Source organism: Tyto alba, unplaced genomic scaffold, assembly GCF_018691265.1.
Source record: "Tyto alba isolate M040663 unplaced genomic scaffold, T.alba_DEE_v4.0 Super-Scaffold_27, whole genome shotgun sequence".
Lineage (NCBI taxonomy): Eukaryota > Metazoa > Chordata > Aves > Strigiformes > Tytonidae > Tyto > Tyto alba.
The window spans coordinates 21,745,571-21,765,886 of NW_024881301.1; the positions used below are offsets into that span (position 1 = coordinate 21,745,571).

At 45.3% G+C, this 20,316-nt stretch overlaps 1 protein-coding gene across 2 annotated transcripts in view; it reads right to left on the reverse strand.

The window, feature by feature from the left end:
• RIPOR2 (RHO family interacting cell polarization regulator 2) overlaps positions 1–20,316 on the reverse strand; it is a 108,673-nt gene that overhangs the window by 18,593 nt on the left and 69,764 nt on the right. For both annotated transcript variants that reach the window (XM_032986672.2, XM_032986664.2), the window contains exons 2-12: positions 16,305–16,431; positions 14,921–15,076; positions 14,204–14,282; positions 13,962–13,985; positions 12,873–12,926; positions 9,784–9,933; positions 8,782–8,845; positions 4,864–4,907; positions 3,451–3,576; positions 2,012–2,160; positions 852–981 (exon numbers count right to left, since the gene is read on the reverse strand). In XM_032986672.2, coding sequence (XP_032842563.1) covers positions 852–981; positions 2,012–2,160; positions 3,451–3,576; positions 4,864–4,907; positions 8,782–8,845; positions 9,784–9,933; positions 12,873–12,926; positions 13,962–13,985; positions 14,204–14,282; positions 14,921–15,076; positions 16,305–16,431 — 1,103 coding nt within the window. The remainder of the gene's footprint in view (positions 1–851; positions 982–2,011; positions 2,161–3,450; positions 3,577–4,863; positions 4,908–8,781; positions 8,846–9,783; positions 9,934–12,872; positions 12,927–13,961; positions 13,986–14,203; positions 14,283–14,920; positions 15,077–16,304; positions 16,432–20,316) is intronic.

The following is a 20,316-nucleotide window of genomic DNA, read 5'->3' on the forward strand; positions in this document are numbered from 1 at the left end:
CAGCATGGGCTCATAGTCATGTTCTTCCCACCAATCAGTCAGCAAAATGAGTGAGTTGCAACAGAGAGCAACACATGAAGCATGCGTGGGAACGGAGATGCCACATGGGGACTGAAAAAATCCTTCACCAAGTGAAAATTGGGACTCACATATAGCTCTAGCCCCACTTTTGGGCTTAGCCTGAGCGATGGCAGGTCACTAAAAGAGCGACTGCGACGAAGCTTGTCAAAGAAAGTGTCTTGCAGAGCATCTAAGATTGTCAACTTTGGCCTGTCTTGCAGGGGATGCAGCCATTTCTTCAACAGTTAAAGCAAAGAGGGTGTGAGGAAGGGCAAGTTAAATGACTGCTTTATAGCAAAGTACTAATTACAGGCATGGGATGCAGCACTTGTAAAATTCATAACTGTACAGATGGCATATTCAGTTTATACACAATCCTGATTAAGCATTCAGAATTTGATTCATGCAAATTGTACGAGCGCCCTGTGAGTATCTTCAGTACAGGGACAAATTTTATCATGGGATACATTAAAAATACTAGTGCTACAATGGTTGTTTAACTACCGTTACAAAATGAAGACACATTTTATAAAGATTATTCAAATATTATAGCAGTCAGGCAAGAAGAATAGGTATGCAATAATTGGCCACACAGTTTCAAGGATGCCAGGATCAGTCACCTTCTTTTAGGATTAGCAGCTAGGGACGCACTTGCTTTGTAAGTATTTGTAAGGGTAACCTGCTGCAACCAGGAAAAAAAAGCTTGGACATGTAAAGCAATGAAGCGTTTGCAGTGTATGAACCACTCTAGGGCTTCTCATTACACAAACATGAAGCTGAACAGAGCTTACAAAGAATGAGTGGTCCTTGAAAGTTGGTGTTTCGGGAGTGCCTTGGCTGTACATGGACATTCTCCTCTGGAGAGCAGATGCCTTGCTCACATTTCCTGTGGACGGGGTCAAGTCTTCCACATCAAAGGGGCTGTGGACACACAAGCAGAGAGAGAAAAAAAAACAGGTTGTTAGGCTGAGTGAGATGGAATTTCAGGTCCGTGGAAAGGATTTTTGAAAAGGTGGTTTATCAGCACACCAAAACTCAGAGGTAGCAAGTTTTTTTAACAGAATTCTTTAAAATACAATATTGTTAATTAGACAGCAGGCTCAAAAGTGTTGCTCTCAGTCCTGATAAAAGTGTTCTACTCTCAGAAATCATTTATGTAGCGTAATCTGATGTTATTCTTCTCACATGAAAAGTATTCTTGGATTTGAGCTGCCAAGTGTCACACATACTAATGAGAAAGGTGCTCAACTATTAATAGAGCTGTTGCATTATAAAGGAAACCAGTAGCTGTTATTGCTGGCTTCATGCTTATTGCATTGCAAGGAACAGCATACGTAACTGTAAAAGTTAAATGCATCAATGCTTCTTTAGAAATTAAATTTACCTATTTCACTGAAATGCAGTGAGAACTGGGTTTGAATCCTAACACCAGCAGCTTACCTATGCTGACCAATGCAGCCAGACTGTGCTAGGAGATTTCCCACTACCCCCATGGTGTACGAAGCCCTTAAAAGCCAGCCTTTAAAGATGAACTAACTTCTGAACTTGGCTATGCTAGTGTAAATCCAGGGCAACTCCACTGAACTTTATACTAACATTAAAATTTTTTAATGAGTATATGAGCACTCAGTTATGTCCCTTTCGTGAACTTGGGGAAGAAGTATCTGCTTTAGGCAATTCTATGATCTCTCATCCCGATCTGTTTCACGTGTCTTGTAATGTCAGTACTTACCAAACTTAATTTAACAGGTGAAACTAGGCACAACCCCATTTGCCACAGGCAACTCGGGGAACCTGTGGCTGACGATGAACTATTCCTTAATGCCCAAATTTGGGCCACAATTTCTTCCCCATGTGCCTCAGCAGGGAGTAAAACGGAAAGAAGAGACCCCATAGATAGACCTTTCCTCTTTGGTTGAATTTTTACAGCTGTTTGACCAGCTCTACTTACTACCAGGTGATTTCAAGGTTCAGCTTTATTGTGCCAAGGTCGTTAATGTCTACTGCAACCACCTGAGGCCGAGCTGCAAACAGGTCTTTTGTTTCACAGGTAACACTTCCCACGAGGATGTGAGTAGCAAGTCCTTTCACTTCTGTGACCTGTAAGAAACAAGAACAGAATCTCTAGGACCACACAAGGCATTGCAAACCTTAATAACAAGACAATGGTTTTGATTTTCTGGCCTGGACACCTTCCTGAAAGGCTTCTAAAATATGACTATGTTTGTTGCATCTTCATAACGTAGGGAAAATTCAGTTGGTTTTTTTTTTTTTTAAATAAATACGTAGTTGCATAAGATCACTCTTCATGCTTTCTTTATGTTTTTATGGGTGTCAGAAGAGAACAACCATACTGGCTCAGACCAAGGGGCTATCTGACTTTGCATGTGGTCTTTTGCAGTGACCATAAGCAGAGCCCAAGGCAAGAGTATGAACAGGGAGAGCATATTGCATGTTTTCCCATCTAATATTCTCTCAGCAATTGACCATTTTCACATCATGCAATCTCCTGATGTAGCTGGCCTACTTAGTAATTCCCAAGGGAGCCCTATTCTACGTATTTGTCTCCTGTAACTCTGGGGCAATGAACGGATGCAGCAGTGGTGGAAAGACTCTGGTTTAGGAGGAAACGTCGCTGCTGATTGCTAGGAGTTGCAAAAGTTCTTCTTTCCCTGGGGGGACTCCCACAGCATGGAGCCAGAAGGAGTTTCATTAAGAAATTTTGGGAACTGCTGTGCTATAGGAAGCTGCCAAAAAGTTGGAGTGTTTTTTCTATGCACGCCCATCTCACTGTGAGCAGAAACCTCACAACGCCGCTACCTCACAGTGTAGCACTGCTGTTCTGCACAGGGTGATGGGACTGCACCTCAGGGCTGTTCCAGTTTATGCCCAGCTGGCCCTGTGTGTGTGTGTGTGTGTGTGTTCAGAGAAGAGCCCTCTCTACTCCTCCAGATTGGCAGATGCCACTCTCTTATCTAAGCAGTATTAAAAAACTCATCAGTAGTGGAATTTTTTGGTTTGGGGTTTTTCACTGCTGTTGTTTTCCTGAACACCATTAGCAAACAGGTGTCTAGTGTTCCCTTGCTTTGGTGCAAATAATTTTGAGTTGCTGGAGGGTGATGCGAGGCAAGGGTTGTGTTAGTACGGCTATGACACCAGTCTGGGGAGAGTTAGGACAACCTCTCCCACAGGACTCCCAAACTGATTACTGTCTTGTAGCATTTGGATTGGACAATACTATAGCACTTCATTTTAGTAGGTGTGTTGGAAATACTAATGATAGCTTGCTTCCAAAGAGTTTAATGGGCTGCTACTGCATTTTTCTGATGGTGTGTGAGAAGGCTTCTTGACACCTGTCTTGCTTGTTGCCAAAGGCGTTAGCTTGCGTACCTTAATGGAGATCAGTCCAACAATGAGAGGGAGGAAAACCATTTCTTCTCCATCCCAGCTTTGCTTGCCATTCACTTCTATTTTGCCTTTCAATTTCCACCGCTGGCGACCGTAACGCATGAAAATCTGGGAAAGAAAAATCCTCTTAATTTCTTGAGAAATCTGCCCTCATGATGTACAAATATCAGAAACAGAACTGGGGAAAAGGTCTGAAGTAGGAAGAGTGAGTGGTGTAGGTGCTGCCCTTCTGCTTCCCATCAAGCCACAAGGAAAATGTCTATCCCCCAGGATCTCTACCTCTCAGCTCTCCTAATTGCTCCTTTCGGTAATGTACCCGTCACCCCAGCTTTAACCTTCATGTAACTAGATGACTCATAACAAAGAAGCTGCAGGAGTTTTAACTCTATTCACAGGGAGAGCAGCAGTGGCAGGGAGGAGATTTGGGAGGACAGGATAAAAGCCCCCGCAGCCTTTCCTAAAATCTACAGCCTGCTGGATCTCCAGTTTTCCCAGGCAGGGGGGAGGGTAGGTGAGCTTTTGGCCACCCCTATGAGAGGCCTCCCCAGCTGTGAGACTTTGGCTGGTGATGGAAATGAATGAGACCCACAGGGCAGTAACACAACTTGAAGGGTTAAAAGCAGCAAGCCCATTTTGGGCTTCAGAGCTGGCTGGGAGAGATCTGCACCAACTAATCAGCCCTGCAAAGAAAGCCCACGCTGCCTGCAGGCTTGAGAGCAGCAGGAGAGATTTGTCACCGGGAGCGAAAGTGGGAACAAATAAATTGATGATCAAGACAGCTGGAAAGGGATCCGTTCTCAAGCTGCTGTGAATTTCTTGCAGGGCTAGCTCTGTTCTGAATAGAGCTGGAGGCTTTTATTTTAATCCATCTCTAATTAACCTGCTCTTGATGTTCTCCACTGGAACGCTGCAGTGACTGGAGGTCCTGACACGGCCTCACAGCAGGTAACATCTGGGTCTCAATAAATGGTTATTCTGTGTCTTTTTGCTGCTCTGTTTTATGATGAAGTAAAGCCTAGGATGTGCAAGGATGTGTTCAATTTGCTCTGTGTGCATGGGATGGGACATATGCTTTTTTCCAGGGGAATTAGAAATCTTTATCACAAGATTTTTAAAAGGTTTTGTTTTTTTTTAAAAAAAAAGCTTGTAGTTCTTAGAATAGCCATCATCCAGTGCCCTGAAGATAATTTTCAGGTCTTCTGACAGAGGCCCTGACAAAGGCAGACATAAAGAGAACTGCAAGGTTTTTCAGAGCATATACAGGAAAAATAATAGCCGTTTCTTGGGGTGCTGATGTGGAAAGGCTTTACTCATCATGATGCAACAAGCAACAGAAATCTGTCTTCCTTCCGATTCTTTTGCTATTAAATAAACCGTAAACCGACGCAGGCATACCTCATACTGATCTCCCGGGCAGAGCCGAGCGAAGCCAGCCAGACCTGGGAAGGAAAGACACGGAGGGGCTGTGGGAGGGCCTGCGCTGCTGGGCGCAGGGGTGCAGTGGGGTGCCCCAGGGCCGACCCCGCCGCGCTCGGGCCGGAGTGGGCGGCAGCCCCCCCGCAGCCAGCACGGCCGCCCCACCCGTGCCCGTTCTTAACCCCCCCTCTGACTGCTGCCTCCGCGCCCTCCAAACCAAGACTAACCCCAGCCCCTCAATCTTGATTTTCTTTCTTTTTCTTGTATAGATTTCATTGGGTTGTGCTTTCTTGCATATGAAAGGTTTGCACTTTCCAGCTTTTTTTTCCTACAAGAGCTCAAAGTTTCCTTTTAGATAATAATTATAGAAAAAGAAGAAACAGCTTCCTGATGTCATCTGGCTTCAGAAACTCAGCTTAACGCCCTTACTATCACGAGGTGTAGGCGAGCTGCTGATTACCATGTAGTGCTTGCTGCTTAACACTAATCAGACCGAGCTATACATTTTAACACAGATTCCTTTTTAGTACATCTTAATAGAGACACAGGGAGTGAGAGGGGCTCCTTCTGCTTGCCGTTTCCATAGCATTATCATTCCCATACCATCTGAGTATCTTTCAATAGTAAGTACATCACAAAACATGGCTGACATCTGTAATATAAGATTTATCCTATCTTTCCCCAGAGGGGGAGTAGTAGTTCAGCAAAGCTCTTGTGATATATGTTTGCCCGACTTTTTTTTTTTTTTTTTTTTTTTTAAATATAAGACATGATAATGCTATTTCTACATTGGCACTGTGCATATGAAATGAAAGTTTCCTGAGGGACCATGCTGAAATCCTAGGAGAATTACCATCCCTCTCCTGGCCTTGCAACCTGCTCTTCTAAAGTATTCTACTGGTTGTTTTTCATTAACATAACTGTTTCTCTCCACAGAGCAAACCTCTTCTCCTTTCTCACAGATCTCCTCAGTAGGTAGCTATTGCACTTATTTTTGTATATAAATGTACCCAGCTTTGCCTGGGTAAGCCTAAAACTATGTCTCTAGTGTTGTAACACCCAAAGAAACCACCTTGAGGACACACACAAAGCCTGTGGCAGAGAAAGGAATGAAAAACTTGCCAGGGTCTTTGGGCTGCATTTGTCCTAAAATGCCATGACTGAACATATATGAGTGTGTTAAAATCAAGGCACATATGACGAACCCTAGTGCTGGCTTCCTTTACCAGGCTGAATTAGTCCTGCTAGCTGGACTGTAGGATCAACTAGATCCCTGCATGCTGTCATGGCCAGTCTCTGTGATCTGCCAATCCTCCTCTTCCATTTCTTTGACCAAAAAAGAGTTTTCTTTGTTCATCTTACTGTTTAGCAGAAAAGAGAGGCCCTTGCAACAGAGCTCATGTTACCAATTCCTTTCTAATTTATTTACTGTTTATAAATAATTTAAGCTTCCTAGCACTCCACTGCTGCTTCTCTCTCCCCAGGCATGCTTTTATAAGTGAATTTGATCTCTGCTGGGACACACCATTGAAAGTATATGAGGAAAATACAAGGTCCTTTCTTTGCTCAGTGTATTGGGTGGGAGGGTGGGGAAACACAGCTTAAAACTCCCCATGGACATTGCCCAGAGTCGAGGTCTGTGCGCAGCGACTGGCCCAACCAGGCTGGTCAAGTCTAGCAGCTATTATAGATCTCCTAGCTCCATCCCACAGCACCAAACCTCGGGTTTTAAAGCCTCCACTGTTAGGTACTGGAAAGAAAGTCAGAGACATAGCTGTAAAGTTACAGCATGGGCAGACAGAGCCTGAGCCAGATATTTCTATACAGAAACCCACAGCAGAACCACAGCATGGACATGCTGGAGGAAACACGAGGTTATGCAGCGTAGAAAGGGGATTGAATCAGGCCAGGTCCAACGGAGCGCTTCCTTACTTGCTGTAAGTGCAGTGCCATGCACAGCTCTGACAGCTGGACACGTTGCAGAAGGTGTCATGGTGTCACAAATGGCTGGGCTGAGAAGGTCTGGCCCCTTCTCTTTTGTATGCCCAAATCCTCCAGCAAAGCTCAAGGGCTCTCAAGTAGGCAGATGCTGCGCTCACATGCAGGAGCAGAAAACAAGCAACAAACAACAGCTACTTCTGAACAGAGTTCTCGTAACATGAAGAAGCCCAAAATAGAAAACAGCAAAGATAAATGCTGTATCATTAAGTATTCTCTAATTAGGACATCTAAATTTTCTATCTAGATACTTTTCCCTAGGAATAGGAATCCAATGGGACGATCCAGCCATTGCTATTGCTGAAACTCACAACAGCTCTAGCACAAAAGCCTACAGGTCACACAGCAAGCTTCCCCCTTACGTTATACTGTAGCATATCCAGCTAACTTTAGGATCTAATTTAAAATCAAAGCATTCCTCTCCCCAAAGCCTATCTGTTCTAGCCATTCCAGTGAAAGTTATTTTTATTTTGTGCCCTCTGTCACTTACACGGAAAGCAAGCCAACCTACACAGTGCTGTCAGGAAGCAGGGGACTCACACTGTGTTTTTGTGACTGGTATGTTAAAAAAGCGCCTAATCGTTTTTCGAAATAAAGATAATAAACTTGCCAGCAGGCTTAGGTTACTGCTCAGGATTAATCAGCTGTTGAAACTGGACAGAGAAACCCAGCATGGAAATTTAAAAGTTCCTGTATGGAATCTGCATGTCCTGTTATGATGCATAGGGAAGTGCCCCTGTCCCTTCTGGAAGTGCCAGGACAGCCGGAGGAGGAATGCCCAGCCGTTTCACACAGGGAGAGCAATGCTCTGGCCTGACGCACCACGGGTGCTGCGGCGTGGAGCCCAGCACCAGCAACCACAGTCCACACGTCCAGCATCCTGCACACGAGTGGAGCTGTACGTGCTGCGTGAACTTCAGGTGGCCCTGCCACCTTACCGCAGCCACCTGATGACCCTGTCCCCTCATTAATTATGCCGACACCCCAGGAGCGAGCGCCCATCCCGACTGCATTACAAGCCCAGTGCTTTTACAAGGGTGTGACATCTGAAATGGTATGATAGAGCCATTGGCTCCTGCCATGCGTTCAGTCCCCAGAAGCCATTCAGTTACCAAAAAGCTGTTTCCTATGAAAGTGCTTAACCCCTGTAATTAAGTCAGAGCACTTAGGCCCCTCTTCGTCAGGCTGAAGAGATTTGACCAGCCTGGTTGGGCCAGTCGCTGCACACAGACCTCGACTCTGGACAATGGGCATGAACAATACCTGGTGATTCACTGAGGCTTCAGGTAAAACTGATTACATTGTATTCAAACCCATAAAGTCCCCTGTCGTAAAGACAAGGAATAAAACGGAAGGATGAATGATGAATGCCATCACTGAATTATCTAGGTATTTAAATGGTAAACTACCCCCAGATCTTTCCTTTTTTACATTTGTTCAAATATAGTAGTAGTCAGAATCAGCAAAAGTAAGGGACTTAGAAACAGCTGATGTTAAATTTAATAAAGTATTTAGAACTTCAGCTCCACAGACATTCACATAATCTCCAAGTCATCTTCTTAAAGGATTATGGAAATAAAGGCAAAAGGTACAGCAGCCTTCAAAACTGATTTGCTTTGGCTGTTGGGAGGAGTGTTTGTGGGAGGTAATTAGCCTTGAAATCAAGAAGCATCATCTCAGAAAATCTCTCTGTGAGCTTTGAAGTTCCTGGGTCTGTGATCCTTTCCACTGGGCAGAGGTCTAAGTTGGGTGTTTGAAGGCTCAGCAACGGGTGTGGTGGGGGAAAACCACACCTATGATAAATACACATCACAGTAGCATGTCTCAATGCCCTCACTGATGTGCACAGAAACCGCTACTGTTCAGAGGGAAAGAAGGGAAAGGTGAAAAGGCAATTACCTTTCATCCTGATGCAAAACTCCCCCAATAGGTTTTCCAGCTCTGCTTCTATGGTACACATGTTCTGTGTTGGAAAGAGAATAGTGAAGTCAGACAAACCCTCTTTCTGCCTTATTTTTAAAGGTTTATTTGGAAAGAGAAGCTTCTGCTAGACAGCTGAAAGATATTTTGCAATAAAGTCAATCTGCCAGAGCCATCCTTGCTGTTTAGCTAAGTCTGGCCCTAAAAATGGCAGCTATGCCTGCTCATGCCAAAGCTGAATGTAACCCTGTGCTCTTCTTCTGTCGCGCTCTAATCCTCCCGTTGGCAGAGGGCAGTGGTGGCCCTTGGAGCGTAACCTGGTCCCTGTCTCAGTCCTCTCCAGCCAGGACATGTGCCAGCAGCAGCAGCTCTGTGCCAGAGTGGCTCCCAGAATGTTTTTAATCTCTCAAGAAACTGGGACTACATTAAGGAAAAAAACAGACTGTGGGAGATGGGTACCAGACCCTCTCCAGTTCTTCCTTCAGATTTTGGAAGGATGTCACAGTTTGTGTGCTGGGATGTTTGCGACACTATTAGACCCTTCTTCATCTACAGCCTGTTTAATAAAATAGATGCTGATCACAGCAAGTAAAACAGGATAGGATGCAGCAGGTATCTGTATACGCATGGCTTCCAGCCAACCTGCCATCCCAAAATCTGCGGGGTGGGAAGGACAAAGGTAGCATATATGTAGTTTTAGGGCATATTTATGCATTTTTTCTTGTGCAGCAGTTCCTGGGTATAACCCTGCTCTCACAGGGCATAAACATTATTATTCAAGGAACTCTTCTGGCCCATGTCACCCATCTCTATAAGTCATCAGGTCTTCATCTGAAGATGAACACAGAAATAATCATTCCTCTTTGCTGATTTTGCTTTTAAGTCTTTTATGTGGATGAAATTCTCTCTGAAATCAGCGGTGAAGTTCCCAGGGCCCTCAGAAAGTGTAAGAGTGAAAAGAGTAAACTGATGAGGAGGTACCTCTGTGTACTCCTTGTAACTCCTGTTGATTTCGGTTAAACTCTCTCGAGCTGCTTTGCTGGCAGGAGACATTGCAAAGGCTTGCTTCATTTTGCTGGCACCATCACAGAGACGTCTTTGGATACAATAGGCTTCATACAGCTCATCCACCTAGTGGGAACAATGAGGGTGTATAGAAAAAAAAATGAGAAAACCCAGCAAAATAAAACCAACAAACAATGAAGTCATTTGCATTACAAGGAAACTCAGCCAAACTGTTAGATCCAGTGGAGGGGCTGAGCAAACAAACCTGTGATACTGTTACAGTCCATGAAAAAGAAACACAAGATAAAAATAACTTCCACTGTTAAAATCTCATTACAGCAACACTAGATGCTGCCAGCAATTCACCTGCTTGCCTTCCATGCCTTTAACCATTGCTACTCCCTTTCCCCCATCTGGGTTATATACAGTCGTAACGGTAGGGCAGGCATGCAGCAAGCCTCTCAAGTGTCCCGGTGTGGAAGGGCTCTTTCAAAAGCAACTGCAATGTCCATGCTGCCAAATGGGACTGGACGTGTTAAATGGCACATTTAACGGGGCCAGCCATGTCTTCTGTATTGCTAACATCAGCCATAAATCAAGGCTGTTGCAATATTTGACTAACAGGTAGTATTGGAAGCAGAAAGTGCTTTTTTTTTGAATTCTCACTGCCCATCCTCTCATCTAGAACAGGGAACTCACCCAGAAACTGGGAGTCATAGTCAGAATCAGCACAAGTAAAGGGCTTAGAAACAGCTGATGTCAAATCAAGAAAGTATTTTGAACTTCAGCCCCCCAGGCGTTCACATAATTTCCTAGTCATCATCTTAAACTCTTTTGGCATGACTTAGGCACCCAACATTTCATAAGCTCTGGCATAAACTCTGGAAGTTTTGCAAAACCTAGTCACACAGTGTTTAAAATCTCACTTGGATCTAGCTTCAGAGTACAATGGATTTACACGTGTCTCATGCTTTGGTTTCCCTTTTCCCTCTAATCCCTGCACTGAATGTATACATTTACTCCATCTGAGCTGTTCAGTAGGAGTCTACAGTGGTATAGCTGGTGTGTATATATATATACACACACCAACTATATGTAGTGTGTGTATATATATACACACACACACCAGCTATACGTAGTGATATATATTTATATAAACTTAATCTGCCAGACACAGGAGATGTAGGTTTTCTAGCCGGACTTTATCAGGGTGAGGAGAAGGAAAGGAATAGAAGAAGCTGTCTCTTCTTTCTGCTTCTAATGTCCCTGCTAAGATAGGATGAGACATGGTTTTTACCTACAATAACTTTTTTCCTTTGCTATCGCTGACATCAAGTGATTGCCCTGTGCCTCATGGTGCTTGTTGCTCAGTAGTGGATCTTCACAGCAGAATTTCTCTCTATGACTTTGCGTTGCTGCATTAGAGATGAGCCTGATGTGACAATCCAGGTGTGTTCCAAATCCCATTTTCCAATCCTGCTTAACCTCTAACAAAAAGTGCCGTTGCTTATTTGTTTGGAGCAGGACTGATCTTCCTGACAGCTTCAAAGCCTTAGGTTGACTTTCACAAGGCCAACTTGGATTCCCAATGGCCAAAGCCCCTGACTTGAGAGACCTCAAACCAAAACAGGAACTGATTGGTGAAGTGAAAGAGTTCAGCAAAGAGAAACGGCGGCACAGGTAGCATTTTGCCATTTCAAAGTTACAAAAATGGCTTCTTAGAGTCATACCCACTCCTATTTCTCTTGCGAGTCAGCAAGCTAAAGGCAGCTACTATAAATAGCTGTCACTTGGTATTTACTCCTGCCACCAGGGTGGGTGCTAACCCGGGGCTGATGCTCTGCCCCTGCTCATGAGAGTGCAGCTAGGGCACGCTCAGCTGCCCCTCTAAATACGCGGGGTCTGCGGCTGCGCATCCCGTTTTCCTCGCTCTGCTTCCTGTACGGTGGCGGTGGGTAGATGGCAGAAGACATCGCTGCTGCCCTGATTTGGCACAGCTGGAAAAGACATTCTTTATCATTTGAAGCAAAGATGTTTCTTTACCTGCCCAAGCCCGTAAGCTTTAACGCAGCACAACTCTGTTCCTTTTGTTTCTGTTGCTGTGGGTTACGGAAAGTGAACTAATGTACTCGGCAAGCTTGAGTAATACTGACCAGCGTTACCTCTTGTGTTTGGTGCTTTTCAGTCCTATTATAATCCCAGAAACCATTAGTTCTGAGCAGGCTGGAGTGGGAAGGACTTGAATGGAAATGTTCTTTAAGCACTAATTTTGCCATTCAAGTTGCCAGCAAGAGAGAAGGTGGTTTGGGGAACAAAATTTCAGTCTATCACCTTATGATTAATATTTTTTTTTTCAGCTTCAAGAATAAGAGAAGACTGAAATTAAAAGGTTTGGATGGGTTGTCATAATTGGAGCACTTCAAGCTGTGTGAACACTTTTCAAATGACTCTCAAAAGACATTTCATCCATCAAAAATAATTAATTCTTTTGTCAGGCTCAGAAAAGCAACTAATCGCTAGCAGATATGTTTATAACTAAGAAAACACATGCCATGGATTTTGTCCAGCTCTAAAATGCATTAGTATAAATCACAAGTACCTCTACTGAATATTCTCACCAATGTAGTGAAGTGGATGTGGGCCCCAAACCACGCAGCAAAAGCATTAGCAGTGAAATCCAGGAAATAAATCCAATCTAGCTGCTGCATACGGTAGAGACAACTGCTGAATTAAATTACTTTCAGATGCAACTCTCTTTCTACCTATAGTTTAACAATAAGCATGCAATGAGAGATTTTTCCCAGCAAGTGCCTGACCCTATGTTCTCTGTATCTAAAAGCAGGCGGGAGTGTCTTGGGGCATGGCTGGTCCTTGGGGGCTACAAACCACGTGGAAACCCTTTATTTGGCTCCAGTCACTAGTCCGTCGCAATAAAAATACTGAATCTGGGAGAGGCTTTGTCAAGGCGGCCTCCCTGAAGTGGAGGGGTAGCAGGAGGCCAAGGGTTTGTTTTCCCAATAACATAGGAGCAGATGCAGAAGAAAGACGATAGGAGTGCTCATTACCTTGCTAATGTGGAACTCCAGCCTTCTCATGTATCTTTCGACCGCCTTGATTTGCTGAAGGAAAGGAAGAGGCAAAGGGTGAGGCACATTTAAATAAATCAGTAAGACACGGCCACGCTAGCTCTGCTTGAGTCTTCAGGTCCCTGTGAGGCTGAGAAACGCCTCCTCAGAACATGCAGGGTTTCACTGCCCGTGAATCTGGAATTAGCTGTCTCACCTAACCACAATTAATCTGCTGCTGAAAATGAAGCTCACTGACTCCTGTACCTAATATATTTTTAAATAAAAAAAGAGTTTTGCTTTGATGGGATTTCCCTAATTTTTTGAGTTAATCAAAAAAAAAAAAGAATCAGAGCTTTTTCAGCCCAAAATACAGTATTTTCAGTACTTTGAAAGCCTGTATTAAAATTGATCAGGTTTTGCATTTAAAAGTCTATTCTCTTCCTCAGCAAATTGTTTTTGACAGCAAAACTAAGCTTGGCATTTTGAATGAAAAAAAGCTACTTGTTCAGGGAACGTTTTCAGAAAGTTTCCTTTTGTTTCACCCAAATTTTCCCACAGGAAAAATATTTTCAATTTTTCAAAAACTGGCAGGAGCAGGGATGAGCTGGGGCTTGACCTGGCTCCAACAGCCACCCCTGGCATGCCCCTGCTAACCTCCCAGCCGCCTGGAGCTGACGGGACAAAGTTGCACAAGACAATGGATTTAACGGTTGGCAGCTGACAGAAATAGGAGGTTTCACTCCTCTGCCTCCCTCCCACCCTGGCAGGGGTCTGCCTCCTTCCCTGTGCCCGTCCTGGAGCCAGTTTCTCTCGACAGACCCCGGGAAAGGGCTGATGGGGTAAGTTTGATGCCGGGTTAGTGAGCGCAGCTGGCTGGTGGGGGTGCCTGGCAAGTACCAGAGCCCCTGGGAAGAGGAGGGGAGCGGGATTTCTTCCTTCACAAATTAAAATTGTCAGGTAACTTCTCCCTCAACGGTGTTGTCCTGGGTAGTAGGTCTGGCTGAGAGAGGCCTTCCCTGCCAGCTACGTACACTGTACGGACACCAACACTTCCTTGCAAAGCCAGCATCAAAGGGAGTAACATACCTTATCTAAATCATACAGGACTCCCTGCAACAGAAAACATGAAACGGTGATTAATTTTGCAACATAACAGCACCATGAGAAAGTTATGTTTGTCAGTCAATAGAAATCACAAACAAGAGCAGGGCTGGAAGGGAAGAAGAGCATCGGTGCAAATTCCCTGTATCCTGCTCCCACCCCCCGGCTGCTCCAGCACCTCGAGGAGGTTACTGTGCATCCGCATGATGGAAAACTGTGACACCTACCAGGCGTGAGTTTCTTTTCATGTCTTTTAACTGAGTAGTCAACTTATCCAGCTCTGTCTGGTGAACTTCCAGATACTCGCTGTAAACACAAACCAGAGGAGGGATGCATGAGCTCAGCAGCACATACCAAGCCAGCTGCTGACCATCCTAACAGAAAAATCTGTGCCAAAAATGGCTTTCCTCATTGGATGTATTTTCAGACAAAAATTAATTTACATTGATCTGTCCTAAAAGCAGCTCCCTACTGCCTTTTGGGGAATAAATAGGAGCCACTTATTCCACTGTGTATAAGAGAGAGCTCAGTGTTCTCCTTATGCTGAACAACCAGTTTCAAGTAAACTAATCTGCTGCTTAATTTATTGGCTGGTGCCTTCCAGTCTCTGCCCTTGTATCTGGCTGGTAAAAGCCCTATTATCATTTGGGATGTTATCTTAAAGGTGATACAAGTCTCTGATATGCCTCTAGGAAATTCGGAGGGGAAAAAAAATCTGATGTTGAATTCCCTGCTTTTCGGAGCTTTCCTAGCAAGTGGAAATGGGATTCTAGCCCCTGTATTCCTGTTTCCTGTACAAATACTTCAGATCCTAAGTTACAATCCAGGCTCCAAGAAGTTTATGTTCCTCTCCTATGATAAAGGATTCCCGTTCCTGTGATGCTTCTCTAGGCTCTAAAATGTCACAGAAAGCTTCAGTCAACAAGCAGGATAAATGCTCTTACTCCAGGCCACTCTTCAGGGCTCGGTAGACCTCTTCCATCCTTTTAGGCTGGGGTTCTTTGGGCGTGGTGCTGTTCTTATGGCCCAGATTATGCATTTTCTTCACCTTTGCTTGGGGCTTCTTGAGTGCAGAGGAATTTTCAATAAAGGAGTTACACCTGCAAAATGAGCAGTAAAGAGGAGGAAACCACTATAAATCATAACGATCTCAAAGGAGCGTAGCTTGAAGAAATCTGATGTTATCTTTGCTAGCAGAAATGAATCTGCTTCTGCGCCTGCCAGTTAAAGGACTGCATTTGTTTACAGGTTAAGAGGTCTGAGCAGCCTGGGACATGTGCTGTCAGCTTTTGATGTGCCAGCTGCCTTGCCGAGGTACGAATGCTGGTCTGGAAACTCCAGGCTGAGTCCGAGGCTCATCAGGCGATTCTCTGTCTTATACCATGCCTATCCTGTCACACGTTGCCCAGCCACAGCCATGAAAGGGCTGAGCTACATCCACGTGCTAAAAACAAAGGGGAGCCCAGATAATCTCGGGTGTTAAGGCTGGGGCTCACTTAAGAGCATGTCTGGAGGACAGCATCACACTGCTGGCCTTGAGCATGGACCACAGGTAGCTCTATATGGCAAAGGGAGGATAGTTGTGCCGCATATAGGAGCTTCTTTGGTGACTCAGCTGGGGGTAGGTCAGCATCTAACAACCATCACTGACTTGAGCTGACAATGGGAGGTGACTCTGCCTGTCGTCCCTCCTCAATTGCTAACTGGTGGTCTGGCACTGGGAGACTTTACACAAGTTAAAATTAATTGTAAAGTAGCCTCTGGGGGCATCAGGGACTGGATGACTTGGTAAGTGCCTGACTCAAAGCCCCAAGGTAAGTGCCCTAACTCAAAGGTCCTGCCTAGCTAAAGGGAGGTGCAAGGAAAGGCTCTGCAGGCAAGCTCTGCCCTGGTTCCAGCAGGACATGAAGGCAGCCCTGCAAGGGAAGCAGCTGGTTTGAATTCATAGCAGCATGGCAATGAGAAGACTGGTTTTTAGGTAGCAACAGTCTTAAACTGGAGAGGGTGGGAAGTGTATCATGTTCCTGCACATTTCACATGTTGAAAAGATCACTGCGTAAGTTAGTAAATTAAAATGATCCTCCAAAATTCTCTCACAGCTCTGAGACATGTGAGGAAGCCCTGCATTAATGGGGAGAGGCAAACAGGCACTTGGTAGCTAAGACAGAGGGTAACAGCTTAATTATACAAACAATAGAGAGAGAGATTTTAGCCTAGAAGACTTTCTTCTGCAATCAGAGAGAAGGCAGTCTGCTCTCCCCTCGTTTCCACCTTCACCCTCCCCTAGGGCCTGATTAGGAAATTCCCCTTAGAGAGCATGGTACTTGCCTGGAGCGTCTCTCCTGAAGCCCGCTGAAGCCAGCGAAGGACTGGCTTCTAATAATCCCATTAGGACCTCCTGGAGAGAATGAATGTGATCCTATTGACATGATTTCAGGGATCCTGGAAGATATTCCTGAAAAACAACAGAAAGCAAGTCAGTGACGATGGAGGGTAAGAGACAGGCAGTGAGGCTGGGACTGCCTGGTACCCATCAGACATGGTAAGGGGTAACTAAACCCCACAAGGTGGCCAAGAGCCAGGGCATGAATCTGTTTGCATTGCTAAATCATTCCACCTCAAAAATAAAATGATCCTGTTTTCACTTCCGACTTACGGCCCAGGGTCTGCTGAGAATTTGCTGAAGACACAAAGAGGGTCTGGATGTGCGACTAGAAATCAGGTACTTCAGCGTGCTAATCCCAGTGCCATCCCTGATTTCCACCATGCCCACATGCTTCTCCCCCAGCCCTTAGTGGGCATCCCCATCTGCTACATCTGGGCATCCCGGAGATTATTTCAGCAACGTGCAGAGCTCTTCGGGGGCTCCCACCATCACTGTGAAGTGTTATTACACGTATTAAAATTTTTAAAAAGAGGGTTCATTCAGCATGAATCAAGTCCTGCAGCTCCCCTTTGATCCCTGCTCATTTTCCCCGTGGCTGTTCCTGCCTGGCCGCTGAGAAGGAGGATGCGGTGGGTGTACGCGCAGCCACGGCATGCTGTGATGAGAGAGGGATGCTCTCTGCCACGATGAGACATGAGTAAACAAGCTCCAGGCACTGTATGCTCTGCATTTCATGTGTTCAGCGGGGCTCAGCACCCCAGGAGGAAGCACTTGCTCTGTCTGTGCTCATTTCCAATGCCCAGCGCAGCATCTGCACCAGGCTAAAGTGGTTTCAATCCACTCATAAAGAAATAGCAAACAAGTGCTGTCGTTCACAACAGCTCCGTCGGCTTGCTGCTGCCACGAGGGGAGAGGGGGATGTCTCCCTCTTCCCTTCCTCCTTGCTCCGCTGTTTTCTGTGTCCTGACCCTGGTGCCTGCTGCCCTCAGCGAACAACGAAGCAGACTTTTATGCTGCCTTGGTTTTGTGCTGCTCTGGTGAGATGAATGGCCTCATCAAGCTGTCTGAGGAGTGCCACGGCCAGCTGAGGCCAGGCAGCAGATCAGGGAGCGGGAGGGGGATGCTGGAAAAGAGGGCACCAGTCCTCAGGTGCTGCCAGGGACTGGCTCCCCTGTCCCACAGGACCCATCCTCTCACCGCCTCCTCCCTTCCCGGTGTGCCAGCACGGCTGCTAATGCTGTTGCACTGTGAAATGGATTGAGGAACTAGGCCAGCTTAAAAATAACCTGACAAAAAATGAAAAAGAGATTTTTAATTTTTTTTTTTTTCATGTATTTTAAAAGCCAGACCCAGCCTGCCCCATGACCCCAGCTCATTTCACTCCAAGAGCTGGGCTGAGCAGTGAGTTTGGTGCTGAGGCAGGATGGCAAGGCAGAGCTTGCCGGCAGGGAACGGAGCTGGTGCTCTGTGAAACCATGACCTATGGGGCCATGGGGGTGACAGCAAGCTTAAACCACCCTCTCATCCCCACAGATGAGGAGTAATCATGAGTGCCCGAAAAGGCAGCCACTTGTGAAGACCAGAGATTTGCAACATAAGCCTTTGCAACCAAACATACTTATTAAAGATAAGTAACAGAGCTATGAGGTTCCTGCACAGCAAACACTTACTGGAGAAAGCAAATACATGGGGAAACATTGTGTGCTGTCCAGTTATGTTTAATTTGTAGTGCTAAGCTGGGCAAATACTCTTTGAGGTGGCAGTAGGTGCCATGGCAAGTTACTGCTTCTCTGTGGAGAGGATTGCACTGCCCCAGGAGCTGCTTTGTCAGGAATATTTCTGCAAGAGCTCTGCCAGAAATACTTCTTCCAGTCCCAGCACTGCCAGCACTACTGGTAGTGTATAGTTTTCTCAGTTGGACAACCAAAACAGCATAAACCTGTATGTTTTGGAAGCAAGAGCTGTCCCCTGTGACTGGACAGCCCTCAGAGATACCACCTGGGCTGAAATTAAGGCAAGTTTTCTCCTCCACTGTGGCCAGCAGATAACGGTGCTTCCACATTCGTGTCCCCGGCTGAGCCTGGATGCAGTGCTCGGCCAGCTTAACCACAGAAAGGATAAACCCTTGGGATAGAGAACTTGCTCTCAGGCAGACCAGGGCTGTGAGCACCAGTCCTGGGCAGAAACCCACAGCCGGGAGAGACAGAGGAAAGGGAGAGGGTGGGAGCAGGAGGGGCTCAGGAGGAACCGCAGCGAGCACCAGCGTGGGCTAACTGGCACAGGGATAAACATGCTCCAGCCACGCTGGAGATACTTGAGTCTTTGGTCAGTGAGAGCCCAAATTTGGCCTGACGCTCACCCCTGGCTCCTTAAGGCTCTCAGCACACGGATACCCAGCACTCGGCAGAAACCACTCTGCAGCTTCCAGGGTCAAACCTCACACCCCTGCGGACCATCCAGCACCTACCCACGCCAGCTGACGTCTAACACTACAAACCCCACCAGCAGACAAAGCAGAAACCACTCGATCACAGTGCTCTGGGGGTCTACGCAGCAAGTTCCCTCTGGTTTTGGAAATAACCTTAAGACGGTTAGGTTGTGTGCTGTATGCCCCTATTTGCATACAAGGATTTGCATTAAAAGTTGGGTCCCGAGTGACAAGGAGCAGAAAATCCCTTGCAAGTGTTCGGCATTTGCATCATTTGACAGGATGATTAACACACGTCCCGACAGCGTCTGCAGACCTATGGGGATAGAAGCTAAACAACACTGACAGTCAGAAGAGATTTAACTGCATAAATATCAGCCCTTCATCAAAAAATAAGAGAATAAAACCAAACTTGAAGTTGGGTGCTAATCATGACCACATTGGCTACAAAAATCTAACTACTTTAAGATTCAAAACTCTTGTCAAAATGCTGACATCTTCCACATGATGAATATCTTCTGTATCAATGTGAATGAAAGATGAATGGGTTTCACTCTGAACAAAACCTTTGTGTTCATGTGTGTCTGTGTGCAGACACACTGGAAGTGTTTCGGTTTTCTTCTCCTTTGGGGAAAATTTAAAAATTAGTAATTTTAGAAAAGAAATTTACTGATTTGTTTAAATTTTTTTGCTCAAGTACTCAGATGGCTTTGCAATGCTTTAGTACCCAAGACTTTCCTCGAGATACCAGAGGAAGCGTGGAAGAAATTCAATTGAAATGCAAATTGAAGACCTGCCTGGAGCTGCTTTTGCTTTGATTTTGCATTAAATGGTCAGAACTCAGAACCCAGAGAGGCTTCTGTTCTCTCTCTATATATTATATATAATCTTGGCGATTAATATATGTTTAATTCCTGTAGAGAAGAAAACTGTGATAAAAGGAGGTAACAGAGTCAGATCTGAAGAAATCTCCCAGTTCTGTTCAGTTACTTTTCAGTTTCTCAGGTTAGAGGTTGACTCTATTGTACAAACACAATCTGTTCTTAAGATTTAAACTTATATTGCTGACATCTCAGATGCTTCCAACTGACCTCACAACATCACACTGACTCTGCCTAGCAGCAGGGGTCCTTAGCCCAGATTCACATAGACAGTGGCTGGATACTGGCACCATGTCGATGCATCATTTATGATACTTACATCTAGCAAATACACTTGGAGTGATAAGTATCTGTCACGTTGTAATATACTTTGTGGAGGGGGATTTATTTTCCTGCTTCTTAAAACACTCATAGAACCTACTTCTGAATTTAATAATACAGTTGTATTCTGGTTATATGCATAGATGTAGTAGCTAGTATAATTTCAATGAGGCTCAGTCCACAAGGACTTACCCAGATCTCTTGCTGACTTGACTGATATCCCAACAGATGAACACTACTAAGGGGATTTTGGTGCTACTCCAATGTAGTGATCAAGTTTCTAATTTTGCCTTCAGTAGTTATGTGGTATAACATTACTGCCTT